Genomic DNA, 18590 nt, shown 5'->3' on the forward strand with positions numbered 1-18590 from the left:
TACCAGATACAAAGCTCTTGTTTACTCCAAGACCTTCACGCTTCACTGTGCGTATTGGGTTTTCACATGCTGGATTCACATGCTGGATTGGGAGGAACAAGAGACAGAAAGCACAAGCCAATCTCAAAATACGTCGTACAGGGCTTTCTGGCGATTGCCCTCAAAAGTAAAGGGAGTGAAGTTGCCTCTTTTTGCCAAACATCGATCTTGGGGTTCTTCAGGGAAGGAATCCCCCTGTACTCAGCCAAGTGGGAACTGCCTCATTACTTTTCTCAGACTGGTTTGGGCCAAACCAAAGGAGTCATGCATAGGGCCAACAAAGTGCATGTACTCATATGGTTTCTTCTCCTTTCAGTGATTGGACTGCAGAGATAGTAAATAAAGGGTTGAGTGTGACTACTGACTGCATACTGACATAATTTCAATTAATATACTTCTCCATTTTTCATCTCTGACATCCACACATGATTTGTAATTGTGAGTCATGGGGACATCTCCAGGAATGGCTGACAAAGCCTCGAAAGGCAAGAAAGACACGCCATGTAGTGCTAGCCTTATTTAGCAAGGGAAAATGGTTACCTCCCCGTGGACTGACCTTACATAATTCTGGATGTCAGAGATAATTTTTAAGCCCTGGGTCTTCAAACCACTCCCGTCTCATCAGTTATCACTGGCATCGTGAAAAAGTGCCACTTCCACAGCTGGATGCAGCCAGCATGTGAACAGAAAAACTGCACATCCATAGCACATCCATACACAGACCCACAAATGCTCTGAAGTGGAGCAGAATGCTCATGCACTGGGCCATGGCCACGAAGAGGGCAGTTTGGTCTGCACCATTTGGCAGCAGCGGGCTATACCCTGAAGCAAAGTCTGTCTTTCTCCTCTTACCTAGTCCCCTTTGACTGCTAAACAATTCTGGGACATAACCAGACTTTCAATGGCCTGCAGATATAAAAGAGAATTGAGCACAGAATTTGTATTGAATATGCCAAAGAAATGGTGTAAGTAGCCAACACAGAGACTGTATAATTCTCCTTCATCCCATCAGTCTTCTGGACACTGGCTCCAAGGATTTGCATTTGCTGGTTAAAGGCATCTTGTGAAAAAGGGGAAGAGAAGCTGCTTGCAGCACTGAAGTTTTAGTGGCCCGATTCATGATTCAGCAACTCTCTATAAAGCAGCTCATGTAAGAGAAGCAGCCCGTCACACTCAGTGACCTCCCTCTGCAGGGAATGTGGGTGTACACCCCTCTGCAGACTCACGGGATCCTTCTTCATGCAGCCATCCCCAGCAACACGCCTTCTCCTGGAAGACAGCAGCCAGGAAACCATGTAGGATCTTTGAGACTTCTGTCCTCACAGCTCCAAATCCAACCCATAAAGAAAGGCAAGCAGTGTTATCTGATATTTTTGCCTGGGTTTTATTTCTCTCTCTCACTCTTATTTTCAGTTCCGGGTTTGGTCTTCGCTGCTGTGAGACAGTCATTGCAAAACATGCCTAGCTATAGCAGTACACTCTCTCCACTTATGTTTCCAGTTGCTAAATTGTTTTAATTTCTTCTCTTACACACCTGCACTGGATCCAAAAAATAGAGCGATCCTTTTTTTTTTTACTTGACTGGAAGCAAAAATTCTTTTTCACAGGAGGGAAATATGACGCTAAGAAGGAGTTTCTGTAGTTTTCAGTGGCTTGGCACAGGCAATTTTATTTAGGCAATCATATGTGTGGTCTAATTCAGTGGGGCCCAGCCTAGGAGGAAAACCCCTTGATAAAAGTTCACCATGTAGTAGGGCGGCTACAGCAGAAAGAGAATGACCTCTGTCTACAACAATGGATTCTGCACAAGCCCTCCCTCCTCTTCTGCTTCGACAGGTAGATCACAAAGTAAATTATCTATATCCTCTGAGACATTTGGGCTTCTTTCTCCCCTTTCCTAAGAAAAGGCAGGATGAATCTGGTCTGGAAAAAATATCATTCAAAGTTATGTACATTACAGTACACACACAAAAAAACATGTCAGAGGACTGAGGGGAATTCTGTATTCAACAGAAAAAGAGACTCTTGCTCCCAGGGACCTGGGGTAAAGGTAAAGACCCAAGTGTACCAGCTTAAAATAAAACATGACAAAAAATAGGAAACTGTCAGGAAGCCGTACTATCAGTCAGGACAGCAGACAGCAATCTCACTGTTTTTAAGTAGTATGAGAGGTGAAGAGTTTTTACATCTACTCCAGCAAAAGAGGACTCTTTGGAGCTGTTTAAAGGAGGAGAGTGAAGGACCTTGGCAGGGGTGGTGTGGAGGCTTCTCCAAAGTATATGGAAAACGCAGAGAAAAAACACAAAGGCACTGCTAAAATGCAAACCAACAACCACAGGCCAGTCAGATGCAGGTGCCATTCTCTCACCAGTGCATGGGAATGACTTTTGGCTGTTTACCAGGCTCATAGGTCCTTATACCACCTGAACCCAAGCAGCCATAGAAGTGTTTTGTTTATGAGATGAGTCATAGGGTTTTTTTCTTTTTTTCTAAATATATATCAGGTTTTTTTGACCATAAATTATGTGCTGTTTAGCCTCAACTCTTTAAATCATGTAGGATTTCTCTCAGTTATCTTTTACTGTGGTGAAGGATAGGTTCCTGTTTACAAAACTGAAGGTCACATACTTCATCGCTTCTGGTAGCTGACATCATCGCGCCATCTTCCCCACCTCCTCCTTCTGTGTCACCCTCTCCTCCCCCTCTACTTTCAATTCCCCCATCTTCTTCCCCACACTGCCAGGCCAAGCATGCTCCCCATTCCTTTCTCCTCAGGCGTTTTGGGTACTCATCCTGTCCTTTGCACCCTGCGGGCTCTGTGTTCCTCCCATGGCATACCCTGTCTGCAGTAATCTTGTGCCAGATCACCTTCATTGTAAACCAGAGATCTGTCATGGCATGTTTCTTGTTGCTAAAGGCTGTGAAGCACACAGAAGTCCTTGCACCAGTCCATGCAAAAAGGTGAGATTAACTTTCTCAATAGCCTCTCTCTTGCTAAAACTTCTTGTTTTACCACTTCTTTCACTGGTACTGGAGAAGGTACTGGAGTGTTTTCAGCCTCTAACATATTTCTTTCATTCTTCCTTCTTACAGCATCATGGAGGTCTGCATATTCTTCCTTTATGCTATGATACTTCTCCCAGGTAAAAAGGCTCATTTTTAATTGTAAAAACTGTTTTGATTGTTTATGTCCTGCTATGTCATACTTTCTCATCCACTAAGAACCTTGTTGCTTAGCAGTAATTAATCATTTCTGTTGCACAATCAAGGTCATATAGCCTATGTGACATGTATTTAAATTGTGCGCAGGGACTCTATAAAATATATAGTAAGTACTTTCTCTCTTCAACTTTATATCTTTACATTACACTTACTTTATGTTGCTCTTAAATTTTCAATTTAAATCTATCTTTAAAATGTGTGTATATCACCTCTGTATATTATAGAGGAGAGCAGTATTAAACTGAAAACTGACAGTTTGATATGGGACAACTGGAGTTTTGGGCAGCCGTGGAGATCATTTTGCAGTCTGGTGCTCTGGAAGAGCAGTCAAAACTTTGCACCAGAAGAGAGACTGTAAATCTTCTCCTCCTTTTGAACACAGCAGAGATGTTTGTATTTTCTGGGACAGAAGATTGCATTTCTCATTCCAAGAAAAGACGGTCCTTCTGGCTCATCGCCACCCATAATAATCGATACATGCACTGATGAAAGTGGGAGAAAAATCATCCCTTGCTTAATACAGTTCATGCTTTCTTTGCATGAAGGCATAATTTTGTTTATTGACTATTTCTGTTAACAAGATCAGCAACAGAACAGTTAAATCTGACATTTAATCTGTCATTAAACTCTAGATTAATTACGGAACAGTTAAATCTGACATTTAATTTGTCATTAAACTTTAGATTAATTCTTCAGTGAGACTGAAAGTGTTCACCTGTTTCTGACCTTCTGGTCATATATTCCCTAGACACCAACATTTACCACACGGTGTGCACTTCACATTTTCTTCAAAACTGCAATGCTGTGTTATTTTATTATGAGAATGAACTCAACTTTTTAAAAAGAAATTGTGCAACTATCATCTCCTTTGTGGCAGAATCTCATTACACTCAGGATGCTACATACAAGAATGGTTTGGACCTTTTGCCTGCAGATAAGTCTTCTAAAATATAGACGCTCGCAACCTCTGTGTGGTAGGCCTTCCTTGGAAGGTAAAATATAGGAAGAAAAATAAGAAACAGTTTTATGACCTGAACTCCACAAGACTAAGTGAGTCAGTTTGAAGAACTATGTGTCTGTCATACCTAGTGGGACAATTTGTGTTTAAACGCTGGCGGTTTTATTGCTACTGTTGTTAAGTGTTGCCTCTGTGAGCACAAATACTTGGTGTTCTTTTGTAGCTGATGGAAATCTTAATTTCTTCTCTCTCTTTGTCTAAGGTATTGCTGCCAGTGTGCATCAGGTGAAGTCATTTCTCAATCACACTGCATACCTATCCTGCTATTTTCCAAACTCTCAGAAAACTGACATAAAGGATTTAAGAGTTTTTTGGCAAAAAGGTGCTGATGAAGTGGTGCACGAAGTATACTACGGCCAAGAAAAACATGATAACCTTAGTCCTAAATATATAAATCGCACCAAGATGGATATGGACAAATGGACCTTGCAATTGTTACATGCAGGAATTGTGGACGAGGGACAGTATATGTGTATTATACAACACAGAGATAAAGGATCACCAAAGGTCATACACACATCTGAGTGCTTACTGCACATCATTGGTAAGTAATCTCTTCTAATTGTCATCTGGTCTGGGGATTTTTTGGGGGGTTCTCTGTTACTTTGTTCAGTCTGGAAATGTGTGGTACTGTCCTCAAGCCACTGAAGATGTACCTGCACTGGAGCAGAATTTCTAAAGATGGATAAGAGCATTCTCAATAGAAAATCCTCAGCTCTGAATGAAAAGTAGTCAGGTGGAAGCAATCAGAAGTAGAAAATGAGGAAATAATTTGCTCAATATTGCATCATTCCTGATTCCCACCCTGTCATACTTTATAGTGAAAACCATTCTGCCTTTTTCCTCTTGCCTCCTGCAAGTTTTATGGCTTTTAGGACTCTGGAAAATACACTTCTTTATTTGCATCTGAGGCACTACCTTCTATTAAAAGTAGCAGTAGTTATCATTGTTGGTGGTAAATTACAATTGAAACATAACAAGATTTCTGCAAACACCCAGCTATTTTATGATCATATAAATTGCAGGGAAAATAAAGAAAAGAGCAGCTCACATGTGGAGGAGTAGAAATTCATATGTTCAGTTAAAGGAAGACTGGAAGTATCTCTGAAGAAAAAATGCATGCATTGATGAGATTCAACCTGATTTCTTGCATGTTATCAGAGGAAAAGGCAGCAAATCTTTTAACAGGGGAATGGAAGTGAGGAAGCAATCTCTTCCTAATACTTTCTGATATTTTTAGTAATTCCTAATATATTTTCCTAACGTTTTTCTATTTTAAACTGTTCTGTTAGTAACCTTTGTCCATATGCCTGTGTTCTCTCTTCCACTATGATAGTGCTAGTCATTAATAATAACAGCTTCTAACTTCCACTGGTGTTTTCAGGCTTCAGCATACTGCTTCAAAAGAGAACAGGCCATGTTTAACAGCAGCCAAAAACGGAGTACCAGGACGTCTAAGCCTATTTAGCTTTGTGCTATCAGCAAGCGTTCTCTCGATCCACAGATAGAAAACCTAGATTGTTAATTTTGATTCTCCCAGAATCTACTTGACAGGTATTTTCAGCAAAGTTTTAGAACTCAGAAACTCATAACGTGCATTCAGTATCAAGGCCTCCAATTTAAGAGATGCTTAACATGAACTGTTCAGTTAATTCAAGCAGTTAAATCAGTTATCAGCTTAGCCAACAACTGAGCAACATGTTGTAGAAGTCTCATACTTAGGCACTAAAACTCTCCTAGGCCTTTTAAGGTTTAACTTAGGAAGACTGTTTTAAACTATGTGCTGCTGTGTTCGTTCCAAATTACTCTCTGTTCAATAAGCTCCCAAAGGAAGGAGCAGTATAGAATCATATTTTTAAAAAAACTTAAAAATAATTAGGAGAAAAATACAAATGTTGAAATGTACCTGTACTTACCTACTGTTTCTTAATTAGAATCTCATATCATACATGGAGGGGTTTTTGTAGTATGGTGTGTCACACTTAAAATGGACATAAGGAAGATTGAGTGCGGTACAAGAATGATAGGGCAGCCATACAAAGCTATCTAGATCACTTGGTGACCAAGCCCATTCAGAAATACTGAAGTACCTTCTAATACAGTTTGTATGTGTTATTATTATGTATTACATTAGGACAATATATAGATAATGTACATTATATGTATTGTGTACAGCTAGGATGGTTTATACAGGAACAATGAACGCAGATCCTTCTCCAGAAAGAAGGAAGGGCTTCACAATGGAAAGCTTTGGCTCTTAAAACAGGCAAGGTAGGGACCATGGTGACAAGCAGCTTACCAGGAAATTCTGCTACTACAGCATGTCTCTAGTGCTTCCTTTGGATGGATCAATAAGGGAAGTAGGTGAGACTAGGGAAGCTATTTCAAAATATGCGCTATTCAAATTGTCGGGAGTGAAACTGATGTCAGAATAGAGACTTAAAAGTTTGTGTCCTCATTTTAAAGGGGATGTTGAAAAACTTAAAAGAAAAAGCTCTACTAGAATTACCTGAAGGCTGGAAAAAATACAGTCCAACTGGAGACATTAAAAGATTGATCTGATTACCTTATAACACAGAAGACAGAAGAGCCTTGTTTTCAGAGTGTGGGAACCTGAAATACACATAAAATAGTGGATATTTTAAAAAAAGGCTAGTTCATTCAGTGAAGATATAAAAGCAGTCAGTGGCTGGAAGCAAGTGAGAAATAAGGCACATTGTCACTTTAGAAAATAGAACAAAACCAGGTAGGGTGATTAAGCCATTAAGAAAAATATTAAGGGCTTGATGGATCTGCTGTATCTTGAGGTATTTAAATCTAAGCCCATAGCCTTTTTGGAAGACACATTATCTTTAAATACAAAAGACTTCCTGAAACATGCTTTTCTGTAACAATGCAAAGCTCACATATACGTAGCCCACACACTGCATGCAATCAACATCACTTTTCAGTAAACTGAGGTTCCAGAAGCCATAAAACAGAAGTGCTTTGATCAGCGTATATTCCATTATTTCCATTTCTTTACTGTCAATAAGATTGAAACTCTTAAATCACTTGGATGATATGGCAAGTTTCACAGCCATGGATTACATTCCTGCCCTCCCTATAAAATGCCAAGGAGAGAATAAATACTCCAGACAAGAAGCTGGAGTGAGCAGTCAGCTAAGCAAGTCAGACCTTGAGGAGAAAGAGGAAGCTTGAGCTCTCCTGAGGGACAACTTAACTAAATTTTGGGGTATAAAAAAGGTGGGGCTTTTTCCATTTTGAATTCACAGCCATGGACTCTCTTGGGATTTAAGTGACTAAGCTAAATCCTACTCGCTGTGTGTTGGGATAGAGCAAATAAAAGCAACATCGTATTTCTTCATCGATCGGTATTAAGAATTCACTAGGGCAAGGATTAGAGCCTGGATCCAACACACTGAGTGTGTGTGCAGAAGAGCCGGACCCTCTTAGGCTCATATTTTTCTAGGAATCCTTTTCCCCTTCTCCAATATTTCTCCATGTTGTCTTTAGTCCTATTGGCACTAAAATAATGAAGTATTTTCAATAAAGTCTTGAGTCTGTTTCTTGGAGTTTTTTGTTGTTTTTTTTTAACTTGCTGTATGCCAACGTGCAGTCAGTATTATGTCTATATTCTCTCCTTCTCCTTTTCCGTTATAGTCCACTATTTCTACTATGACCTTTTAACCAAACAAATCGTGATTGAGAATATTTGGGAGATTATTTAATAGAAAGTATTGGTTAAAAGCTTCCATTTATCATTCATACTTTATGTTTAAATAATTCTTTCCAATCCTGCTTCACTAACTATTTTTTGTCTGGGAAACTTGACTTTTTAATGCAATGGGTATGTTTTTCATTGACTGGGATGACTATCCAATGACATAAAGTAAAAACTTGTACTGTAGTCACTTCCACGTAAAAAGCCGAGCTAAGGGAGGCCTCCTATCAAGTTAAGATGAGTGAATTACTTTATATGCTGCAAAATGATTACTCATAATACTGACAGACACCAAGGATATTTCTACCTATGACAGCACTGGACCTCCAACTTACCCCATCTGAAGTCCCTCAGATGATTTCTTTCTCTACATTTCACAGTTAGAAGTTTGTGGTTTTCCCCTTACCTAATCAGGAGGTCAAGAGTAGGCAGCACTGCGTCCCATTCCCATTTTGTGCTTAAGCACTGACCTGCAAGCAGGCCAGGTTTGATTATTCTGAGGTGTCGATGGGTCTAAAGGAGGTGGGAGAGACAGAGGCCCATTGTCTGGCTGATCCTTGAAACACCCTGAGGACAAGGAGCAGCAAGTCTACATGTACACCAAACACATAACAAACCCTTCTTGGGACTCCCATTGTTTTCCTGAGAAAATTGTTTAGATTTGCTTCTGCCTGAAAATCTTAAATGATTGGCAGGAACTGTCACAAGACGTAGTATGTCTGACTCATGATGCTTTCTCTTTGGTCTATTTCAGCCAACTATAGTCAACCTGAGATAGCATGGCTGCACACCGGGGAACTAAAGCCCAACGAATACTTGAATCTCTCCTGTTCTTCCAGCGGAGGTTATCCAGAGCCCAAGCAGATGATTTGGCTAATTTCACATGAAAACACAACAGACAGGCTTATGCGTCACATGGATGTCTCGCAGGATGCTGTAACAAAGCTGTACAATGTTACTAGCAGGCTGAATATCACAGTTCCTACAAAGACCCTCATTAATATTAGCTGCTTGCTTCACCTTGGAGAGCAGCTGGGGAGCCTTGTCTCAGTACCAGTAGGCATAGGTGAGTCTCCATTTGCCCATTCCAATTTTTGCATGGGTAGGAGCAGGGCACATTGCAGTAGAGCTAATCACAGATAGCAGCATAGTCAAGGCAGGGAATAAACCCTAAGTAGCAGTAGGAGCTGGTTACAAGGCTTGTATGTTCTCCATCCTGGCCACAGCCACCAAATTCCCTCTCCTTTCCATATGGGAAGATGTAAAAGAAGCTTGCCACTCATTCTGAAAAAAGTTCCACAGTGCAGTTTTCTTCATACAAATTTAGCTAAAGGGTTAAGTCATCAATTCTAGATATGGCAAACTGCCTCTGATGTCCTTACATTCAGGATTTTTAAATAATATTAAAATACAATACAGAAGTCTTCTGAGGTTTGCACAGCTCTACATGTTGTTCCTGAGTGTTAACATGCCTGTATTAGCTACATTAGCTATATTAGTGTTGCATTCTCCTCTTCCCTATTCAATTCTTCTTCTCTCCTCCCTGGCTTTATGAAAGTAGCCACCTGATAAGCAGTGATGGTGGGTAAGAAACTAGGAACTCCACATAAACAAAAGCTTTGGCGATAACTGAAGCTCTATCAGTTGCTAACCCTACCAGCTAAAACCTCAAAAGCACAGTAGCCAGAAATAGAGGGAAACTCCTTTGCATTTCCTGCTACTTTCATATCCCTTACGGCATTTCATTAAGCTTTGACCATCATTTCCAACAGATACCAAGTAGTAACACATCCCAGGTTCTTCCAACTTGCATAGTAGCACAGAGTTGCATTAGCACAGTAGCTGCCTTGTAGGCTCTTGTATTAATTAAGTTGCTGATCTCTCACATGTTACCCAAACTTCAGAATGAGTATTTTGCCTTGCTGTTGTTGAACTGGCAATTAAGATCTGGTAGTTTCGCTAGTTATTGGAAATGGAAATGAAGTAATGTGGATAGTGATTTATTGACACTGTTAAAGCACTGTAAAAGCAAAGGAGAGCCTTTCCCTAAACTTCTAATTCACATAACATTGGGACAGATTGTTTAAGCTAATTGTCACCAAATTAAATCTTTGCTGTGTGTATCTCCTCTGTTTTCTTATTCAGAGATACAGGGGAAGGAAATGGATCAAGTGAAGATAAATTTCTTTGGCCCACTTATAGCTGTGATTGTACTGATCACACTTCTTCTGGGTTTTGTGATATTCAAGAAGAACAGAAATATCTCATCTACCAACCAGAGTAAGTTATTACTTCTCATTCAGCTCTACTGTCCCTCAAGTCACAGGCTTTGCTCTTTGTAATCATCCCTTTACCTACATTCAAGCTGCTGACAAAAAGTTAGGTTTCATGCTGGACTTAAGCTAAACTTCCTTGGACAATTTAGTTCCTGCAACGACTTAGTCCATCCAACAGCAAGTCAAAATATTTTTCTCCTGTCTTGTCCTGGGATCCACTTCTCCCTCTTCTTAGTGCTCTGTGAGACTGCCACGGCACTAGCATACCACTTTTTCCTGCAGTTTCATCCTTTTTTCCCTGTTTTTTTGGTAGATTTGGCTCCTAAAATCATTGAACTGTATAAACCTTTCTTGTCCATCATCATTTATAAGAAAGGTGAAGCTGGGGGAGGGATGAGATGAGGCTTCCATCAAGTGGAAGTATCTCTGTCATCACAGAGCTGAAGAATCAAGTTGCTCCACCACAGGCTGCCCAACACTGGACTAGAAGAATCATCTTGTACTAGGAATAGAATTCGATCTTACATTGCATTTCTCTATTTTGTTCCAAGACTAAGTCTCAGCAGTCCAGGGTTTATTCTGCACTGAAAGGATCCTCATGCTGACATCAGAGTCTATGCTTCCTTGTAGCCAGAGGGAAATGCATTCCTCACAGTCAGTCCTGTTTCCGTACACAGCCAAGGGTCCTGAGCCCCACCTCATTCTTTCTCCAAATCCTAAGATAACTGGATTTACTATCAACTCTTTTTCAGCTCCTATTTCTCACGTTTCTGTAAATCATGTATTCATCTATTTTAGGTGTCAGTCTAGCAGTCTAGAAGCTATCCAGCTTGAAACCGAGGCCATCAGCCAGACTGCTAACTGGGAACCATCTCTGCACATAGCAAGGCCTGAGGTCCCATGTTCTTAGATGCTCTGCCAGAACAAGAATCCTCCTCAGATACCCAGCAGAACAACATGCAACATTTTTGTCTGATGGCTGAAATCCACTGTCCAGTGTTCTCTGCTTTTATTTTTGCTCCAGAATGGTAGTAAATATGATGCTCTGCCTGTCTGCATGACTATCTTTTTGCTGTATCTTTCATTACGCACTGTGACATTGTAAAATCCTGAGAGTCAATGAAGAAAGCAGAGCTGCGTGAGTTACAGAGGGAATGTCTCAGAAATAAAGAGTTAGGCCACAATCTGTGAATCATAACCATCACTGGAAACATGATCATGACCCATAAATGCTTTTGGCAGAGCCAGTGTGGCTCTGCCAAAGTACCAGTAACTTTCTTGTAAAGCTCCACAGTGGAAAGAGGAACTTCAGAGCACTTCCCCACCTTCTGAGAAAAGTCGTGCAATTCCTATCAGGCATTTGAAACTAGAAATCACCTGAAGGAAAGACTTGCTTTAAACATAATTTCTAGTTATCTTAAGGTTTTTTTTACTACCATCCAAGCTTAATGACCAGACAGTACCTTCACACTTTGTTCCTCTGTATTCTGACAGAATGCTCTACTAGTTGTTCAGGTGGATGCAGGGACAGAAAATGAAAGCATGAGGTATCACTTATATGTGTATAAATCTAAATATACAAAATCAAGCTAAGCAGATAATGAAAATATATAAGTAGGTCATGTTCCAATTTGGTTGACTATGTTCTCCCTTTCTTAATTTTGCTTCAAACTTTAAAGATAGAGCAATTCGTACACTATGGTATGCTCAGCTATAGGAAGTAGTTTTACCTTTCAGAAAAGATTCTCCATTTCACTCAAAATGTGCCAGTGCTCCAATCTTGAACGATCTCTGCACTTTATACTCTTCAACAGCATTGACATCTTTCAGGAGAAAGAATGCAGCAGAATTGAGACAAAATTCTTCTGAGGACTTGATTGTGTTTGCAGGTCTGACAATTTCAGCAAGAGCAGGGACATTAGCATCACATTCTCAAGACAAATTTCAGCTCAGAGTTGCAGTCTGGGGACATAAATTCTCTATGCTTTCTGCTGGGTACAAATATTCTTTTCTGTTAAATGATGTTGTGAGTTGCTAGATTCCACCTCAATTTTTACTCCATTTTCAAGTGTGTGAGAGAATGTGTATGTCCTTTTGAGTTAGCTAAACCATTTGGGAGTCAGTTTATTAAGCTATTACACTAACATTCCAAATATTTTCATTCAGATTAATATCATTCAAATTTTATTAAAAGTTGAAGGGTTTATTTTTATGTAAAAGTTTGTATTTGCTAGAAAACTTATTTAATGACTTATTAAAATATATGTATTTTTCTGTGTTCGTGTTTTAGTCTCCTGCCATTAAAGCAGTATATTGGAGAATACCCACATTCGGTGTTCTCAGGGAGGAAACACTCCCAGAATTATTTCTTGGAAAGAAATGAATGAAAAAGGTATTGCTGCAATGACCAAGAATGGCACAACTGAAGGTTTCATATGTTCATTCATTGAGCTGGATATGTGTGCACAACTCTGTGTATGCATACCTCCCTGATTTATTGACCTACACACCTCAAAGATTAGATACAAAATTCCAGTCTGAAAATTTGGCCTTTTGATTCTATGCTGCAGGTTGTCAAATATATGTCCAGTGGGTCACACAATCTTCTCTAACTCTTGATTAACATTTGGTTCCTTAAATAAAGCATGTGTTAAACTATCAGGTATACTGAATCAGGTAGATACTGACTAGATTTGTATTGTCTCTCTTGGTTTTTTTAACATGCAGTAATTCAGTTCATTTTTTTCAACATTTTCCCTTCCCACTCAAGTCACTCCCTCAAATCCTCACTAATGTTGAGGTCATCAGAACAACAGCTAAACCCTACTTTGTTCCTACCCAAACAACAAGCCTTGTGGGTCTTTTGTCTTCCATATGACTAGATTCATGCACATACATGTATACTCTTGAACTCACAGTCTCGGAATTCTCTTACTAGTCCCTAAATCCGTATGTGCTGCTTATCTGGTCAGGTTAATGCACTGAGGAAAAAAAAACATCACCAACCTTTCATGTTTGTCCCTAGGAGAAAAACGATAACCAGTTCCTCCACAGTGGGTAAGGTATCTGGAAATCTATGGTAGGACTCAAGAGTCCTTCTCTAGCACATTCACTTAGAACAAAAAAAAATTCCTAGCACTTGGAAAGTCAATAGTTTTTGCAACATGTCTTAGTACTTCTGAGGGGGCTTTTCACCCCGATACATTGTCTACTATCACTATCAGCAGCTGTAACTAGTGGAAAAAGTCACATGGTGGGTTAGGTTTATCTTTTCACAACTCCCTTCCATCCTTAATTTGCTCCTAATTAGTGAAGTTATTAATTTTCCCCCCTTGCCATCCCTCTACTTTAGGCTGCCAGCCTCCTTCTATTGCCTGATCTGTTTCTCTACCTCCTCTTTTCTTGCCCTTAAAATCAACTCAAATTCCCTCCTGCATCTAAAGACAGTTAAAAGGAAAAAAGCAGATAGGCTTCAGGGAAAATCTTCGTTTGTCTCTATCTGTTCAAATGCATCAATCCTCTGCGCTAGCAGATGTAATGAGCACAGAAGCAAGGCACAAGAAAAGCATAGCTGATGTGCTGGCATTTTTGCCCTCCATACGAATACATTCAGATTTCCAGGCTATCTCCTCACCCACTTCGTAGTTTTTTCTTTGACAGCATGCTTTCAGTCACTTAGTGACTCTATAAACATGGCAAGCAAACAAATGAGCATATGCCCACTACATACCACAGCATATAACAGCTTCACTTAAAAACACCATTCCTTTATTTTTAGGCGTAACATTATGAATTTCAGAAAATGCCAACAGAAAAATGGAAACGGTGTGTTAAACCAGTATCTAATGCCCTCAGGTAAAATCTTGTCATCAGACTTACAGTTGTGATAGATTGCTTCAGGTTCACTGATTAACCAGCACTGAATCACAGAATAGTTGAGGTTGGAATGAACCTAGGGAGATTGTCCAGTTCAACCCCCCTGCTCAAGCAGGGTCACCTGGAGCAATATGCCCAGGTCCATGTCCAGACAGCTTCTGAGTATCTCCAAGGAGGGAGACTCCATGACCTATCTGGGCAATCTGCTCCAGGGTTCTGTCACCCTTCACAGTAAAAAAGGATCTCCTATTGTTCACAGGGAACCTCCTGGGTTTCCGTTTGTACCTGTTGCCTCTGGTCCTGTCACTGGGCACCACTGAAAAGAGCCTGACTCAGACTTTTTCGCACCCTCCCTTCAGGCATTTATACACACTGATGAGATCTCCCTGAGGCTTCTATTCTCCAGGCTGAACAGTCCCAGTTCACTCAGCCTTTCCTCAGATGAGAGATGCTCCAGTCCCTTAATCATCTTTGTGGTCCTTTGCTGGACTCTCTGCAGTATGTTGATGTCTCTCTTGTACTGGGGAACCCAGAACTGGACACAGGACTCCAGGTGGGGCCTCACCAGTGCTGAGTGGAGGGGAAGGATCACCTCCCTCAGCATGCTGGCAACGCTTTCCCTGATGCAGCCCAGATACTGTTGGCCTTCTTTGCCACGAGGGCGCACTGCTGCCTCATCTTCAACTTGTCCACTAGGCCATCCATGTCCTTTTCTGCAAAGCTGCTTTCCAGATGGTTTGCCCCAGCCTGTACTGGTGCATGGGGTTATCCCTCCCAAGATGCAGGACTTTGAATCTCCCTTTATTGAGGTTCCTCTCTGCCCATTTCTCCAGCCTCTTGAGATCCCTCTGGATGGCAGCACAACCCTCTGGTGTGCCACTCCTCCCAGTTTTTTATCATCTTTAAACTTGCTGAGGGTACACTCGCTCCCATCATCCAGGTCCTTAGTGAAGAAGAAAGTCAGTTAGTTTTACTGTGGATTTCTTAATGTCAGCAGCAATGCAACAAGCAATGCTTTCCTATGGTTAACAGGCGAGGGGACAGTGAGGTGTTGCATTTCCAGAATATTCCACAGTCACTTCTCAGAGAATTGTCATTAACAAACCATCTCATGGCAAACGTCCCTTGGTGGACTTTTTCCTCTTCAAGTGAATTATTTGCTACTGGATGTTACATTTGACCACAGAAATACAGCAATTCTTTAAAGAAGTCTAGTTCTTGTGTGTATTACCTCTAAGTTTTGGTTTCAAATTCTTTCTCCCTCCTTTCCAAACTCAGAAGGAAAAAAGCAAAAAAAATAAAAAAGGATATGAAATACTTACCTACACTGGAATGCTGGGCTGTCATAATTCATAACTGGCCTCTCTTTGCTTTCCCATCTTCTGCACTGGGAGGGCTATAATGCTGGGGCAGGGAAGGGTCTAAGGAAGACATGTTTTCTGTTCGCAGGATGGGCTACCAGAAGGTTCTCAAGAGAAAAAATACAATTAGGAAGGAAAGCTGGTGAAAGAAGAGGAAGAGGGGGGAAATGGATGAGGGCTGAGAAAGTGTAAGGAAAAGAGTGACACACCGGGCTGGCTTGGAACAGGAAGCGCACATGCATCAAGTGCAGAGCCTAGGCACAAGCCCCTGCTTCAAAGACCCCAGGAAATAAAAGGTTCTGGCAGCTGTCTGCCCATTGCCTTCTGGGGAAGGCTACTCTCCAGCCAGCAGCAGTGCCACTAGCAAGGAGAGCTTCTGCACAGAAGTCCTGAAATCCAGAATATTCTCACAGTCCTTGACTTGCCATACCTCCTTACATACTTGTGAATTTTATGGCAAGATATGCAAAATCAAATTTTCCTGCACTTGGTGTGCGCTTGATGCTGAGACCTGCATACCTTTTGTCCACTCCTTTTGTTCATATAGCTCTTAAAACAAAAACTCATGAAAATCATAAAAATTATACCTAGCCATCCATTCCTAATAAGCAGTGCTTATTATTTCAGAAGGACATAGAACTAGGAAAAAATGTAAAGATGAGGTGAGAATAGCTCAAATTGTAGTTACATACATACATGCACTATGTATATTGCCCACCCTCTTCTGAAACATACAAGTTAAATCAAAAGCATAACTAGTTTGTTTCGGAATAATTTTCTAAAGTTTTCCTCAGCCTAGTTCTATTGCTGTTAGCAAGAGAAACCGCTCTGTTTTCAGAGTGTTCAAAACTGAGAACCTCTCTACCACCTCAACAGCTTTCTTTTACACCCTTTTTCATCTTTGCACTCCCTCTGTCCTACAAAATTTACAGAATCCACAATCTGAGAGAGACTTTTCTCAAGGGTCTCAAGATACACCATGAAAGCAGCTTTCACTCGCCTTTCAGTCTGCCAGAACTACAGTCTGTTTCACAGCTGAGAGGACTAATGCAATCCCTGCAGGTATGAAAATGGGACTATGACACAGAAGCAGAGGAGAGATCTTACTACTTTACCTTGCACTGTTAAATGCACTACTGTATCCAGAACCATAAGTCATATTTCAAAAAGATGTTAAAATATTAGAAATAGAAAAGAAGTGATAAAAAGTGACTAAGGCTTAGAAAGCAAGTTTACAATGTGAAATTTATGGAGTTCAACATATGCAAACGATGAAGAAAATGGAGAAAGGACCTGATGAATCTGTCTAGCATTCCAACACTTGGAATGACAGGTTAGATAAGGAAGATGTGAGAGATCCTTCCTACTGAGCGACGCTTGTACTGGGGAGCCCAGAACTGGACACAGTACTACAGGAATGGCCTCACCAGTGCTGAGTAGAGGGGATGGAGGGATCACATCCCTTGACCTGCTGGCAACACTCCTCCTAATGCAGCCCAGGATACCATTAGCCTTCTTTGCCACAAGGACATGTTGCTGGCTCATGTGAGCTTGGTGTCCACCAGGACCCCCAGGTCTTTTTCTGCAAAGCTGCTTTCCAGCTTGTCAGCTCCCAGCATGTGCTGCTGCATGGAAGGGAGACAAGGAAGTTGAGTTAAAAGAGGCAGAGTAAGCAGGTGTCTGGAATGTATCTGAAAGAGCCAGCATATAGTAAAGGTTTGTACTGTGGAACAGAAAGGGACTGATTTAAAAAAATATTAAAGGAAGAAAAATTACGACACCTAGCAAGAGACTCGATGTGGGAAGAAAAGCCAAGACAAATCCAAGGGAAAAAAAGAAGATGCTCAGTAGCATATTCCCTCATCACTAGATAGCTTCTTGAGAGAATTGTCAGTGGGCACAGCTTCGACTACTCAAGTTGTCTATGGCAACAGAGCATATTGTGAATGAGGTAGAAATCAAGCTTTTCCTATCAGATCAGATATCCAACAGAGGAGGACTCTAAAACTCTGAGATCTTCTATCTTCAGAGATTTTCTTTCTATGTCTGGGATATTGTACAAGATCCACTCTCCAACTACTGTTTGGAGAGTGTCTCAGATGAGGTTTGGTCAGATTGGATTGGCTGAATTATGCTGATGGATAACAACAGATCATATGGCCAGTCATCTTTGTCCAGATACATTCGAAAAGATCATTTAAAATAATGAACCTCTCAATAACGACTAATTCCTTCTTCTGCTTTAGTTCAAGTACAGTTAGAGCTGATCATTATACTTAAAAGGTAAAGGTATTGCTTAACATCTTTAAACCATGGGAAAGCAAGTCAGAAGTGCTCAGGAGTGAAAACTAGATTGCAGACCTAAGCCTTTACAGAAATTCAATTAGACTATAAGCACTAGGAAGGGTTTTTTAAATTGGGTCAGTGGTTAAGTCCTTCAATATTATGCACGCACCCAGAGCAGAAAAGGTATAAAAACAATTGCAGTACAGGAAGAGTAGGTTTTATCAACCAAAATACCAGAATGCTCTATCAGCATAACACCCTGATACATCAAAATCCAGCTTCTGCTAAAGTAGTGCAAAGCAGCTGTTTGATCCCAGAAACCAGAGTTAGGAACCATGGCACATACTTTTCTTATCAGATTTTACCACTCCTTAGCTTACTCTCATTGGCAAAAAGTGAGCAGAAAACTGGATTCAAGGGTATCACATCCTGGACATTCATCTGCAGGGGAATTTCAGGAGGCTGACCATAACTAGCCTCTCTAAAACCCAACACGAACACCTGCAGCGGCAGTGTGCCACATAGGAAAAATGTAGTCATGTCTTATAATGACGGTCCCTAGTCAGGCCACTGCACTTGGCTCTTTATTTCCTCTTTCTTCGCCTTTGCTTTCCTGGAACGCTTGACCAGCAGTGTCGACAAGCTCCCGAGTAAACCTGGCGGTCTCCTCCCGCCCACCAAGCCTCCCTGAGGCAGGGAGCACCTGCAGATGGCCCGAGCTACGACCTACGGCCTGTGTTCAGGGAAAGGCCGCCTGTGCTCACCGGTTGCACTGACACTCCGGCACC

The 18590-nt window shown here is 41.0% G+C and overlaps 1 protein-coding gene across 1 annotated transcript; it reads left to right on the forward strand.

Annotated features, from left to right (window-relative positions):
- Window positions 1-1367: 1367 nt before the first annotated feature.
- On the forward strand, window positions 1368-11348 carry LOC104081325 (T-lymphocyte activation antigen CD86-like). The gene is made up of 6 exons (XM_009584025.1): window positions 1368-1389; window positions 3133-3182; window positions 4482-4823; window positions 8758-9069; window positions 10149-10283; window positions 11078-11348. Exons 2-6 carry the CDS (start codon window positions 3137-3139, stop codon window positions 11095-11097), a joined length of 855 nt encoding a protein of 284 aa, XP_009582320.1. The 5' UTR covers window positions 1368-1389; window positions 3133-3136; the 3' UTR covers window positions 11098-11348.
- Window positions 11349-18590: the final 7242 nt, after the last annotated feature.

This window comes from Fulmarus glacialis, unplaced genomic scaffold (assembly GCF_000690835.1).
Source record: "Fulmarus glacialis isolate BGI_N327 unplaced genomic scaffold, ASM69083v1 scaffold4168, whole genome shotgun sequence".
NCBI lineage: Eukaryota > Metazoa > Chordata > Aves > Procellariiformes > Procellariidae > Fulmarus > Fulmarus glacialis.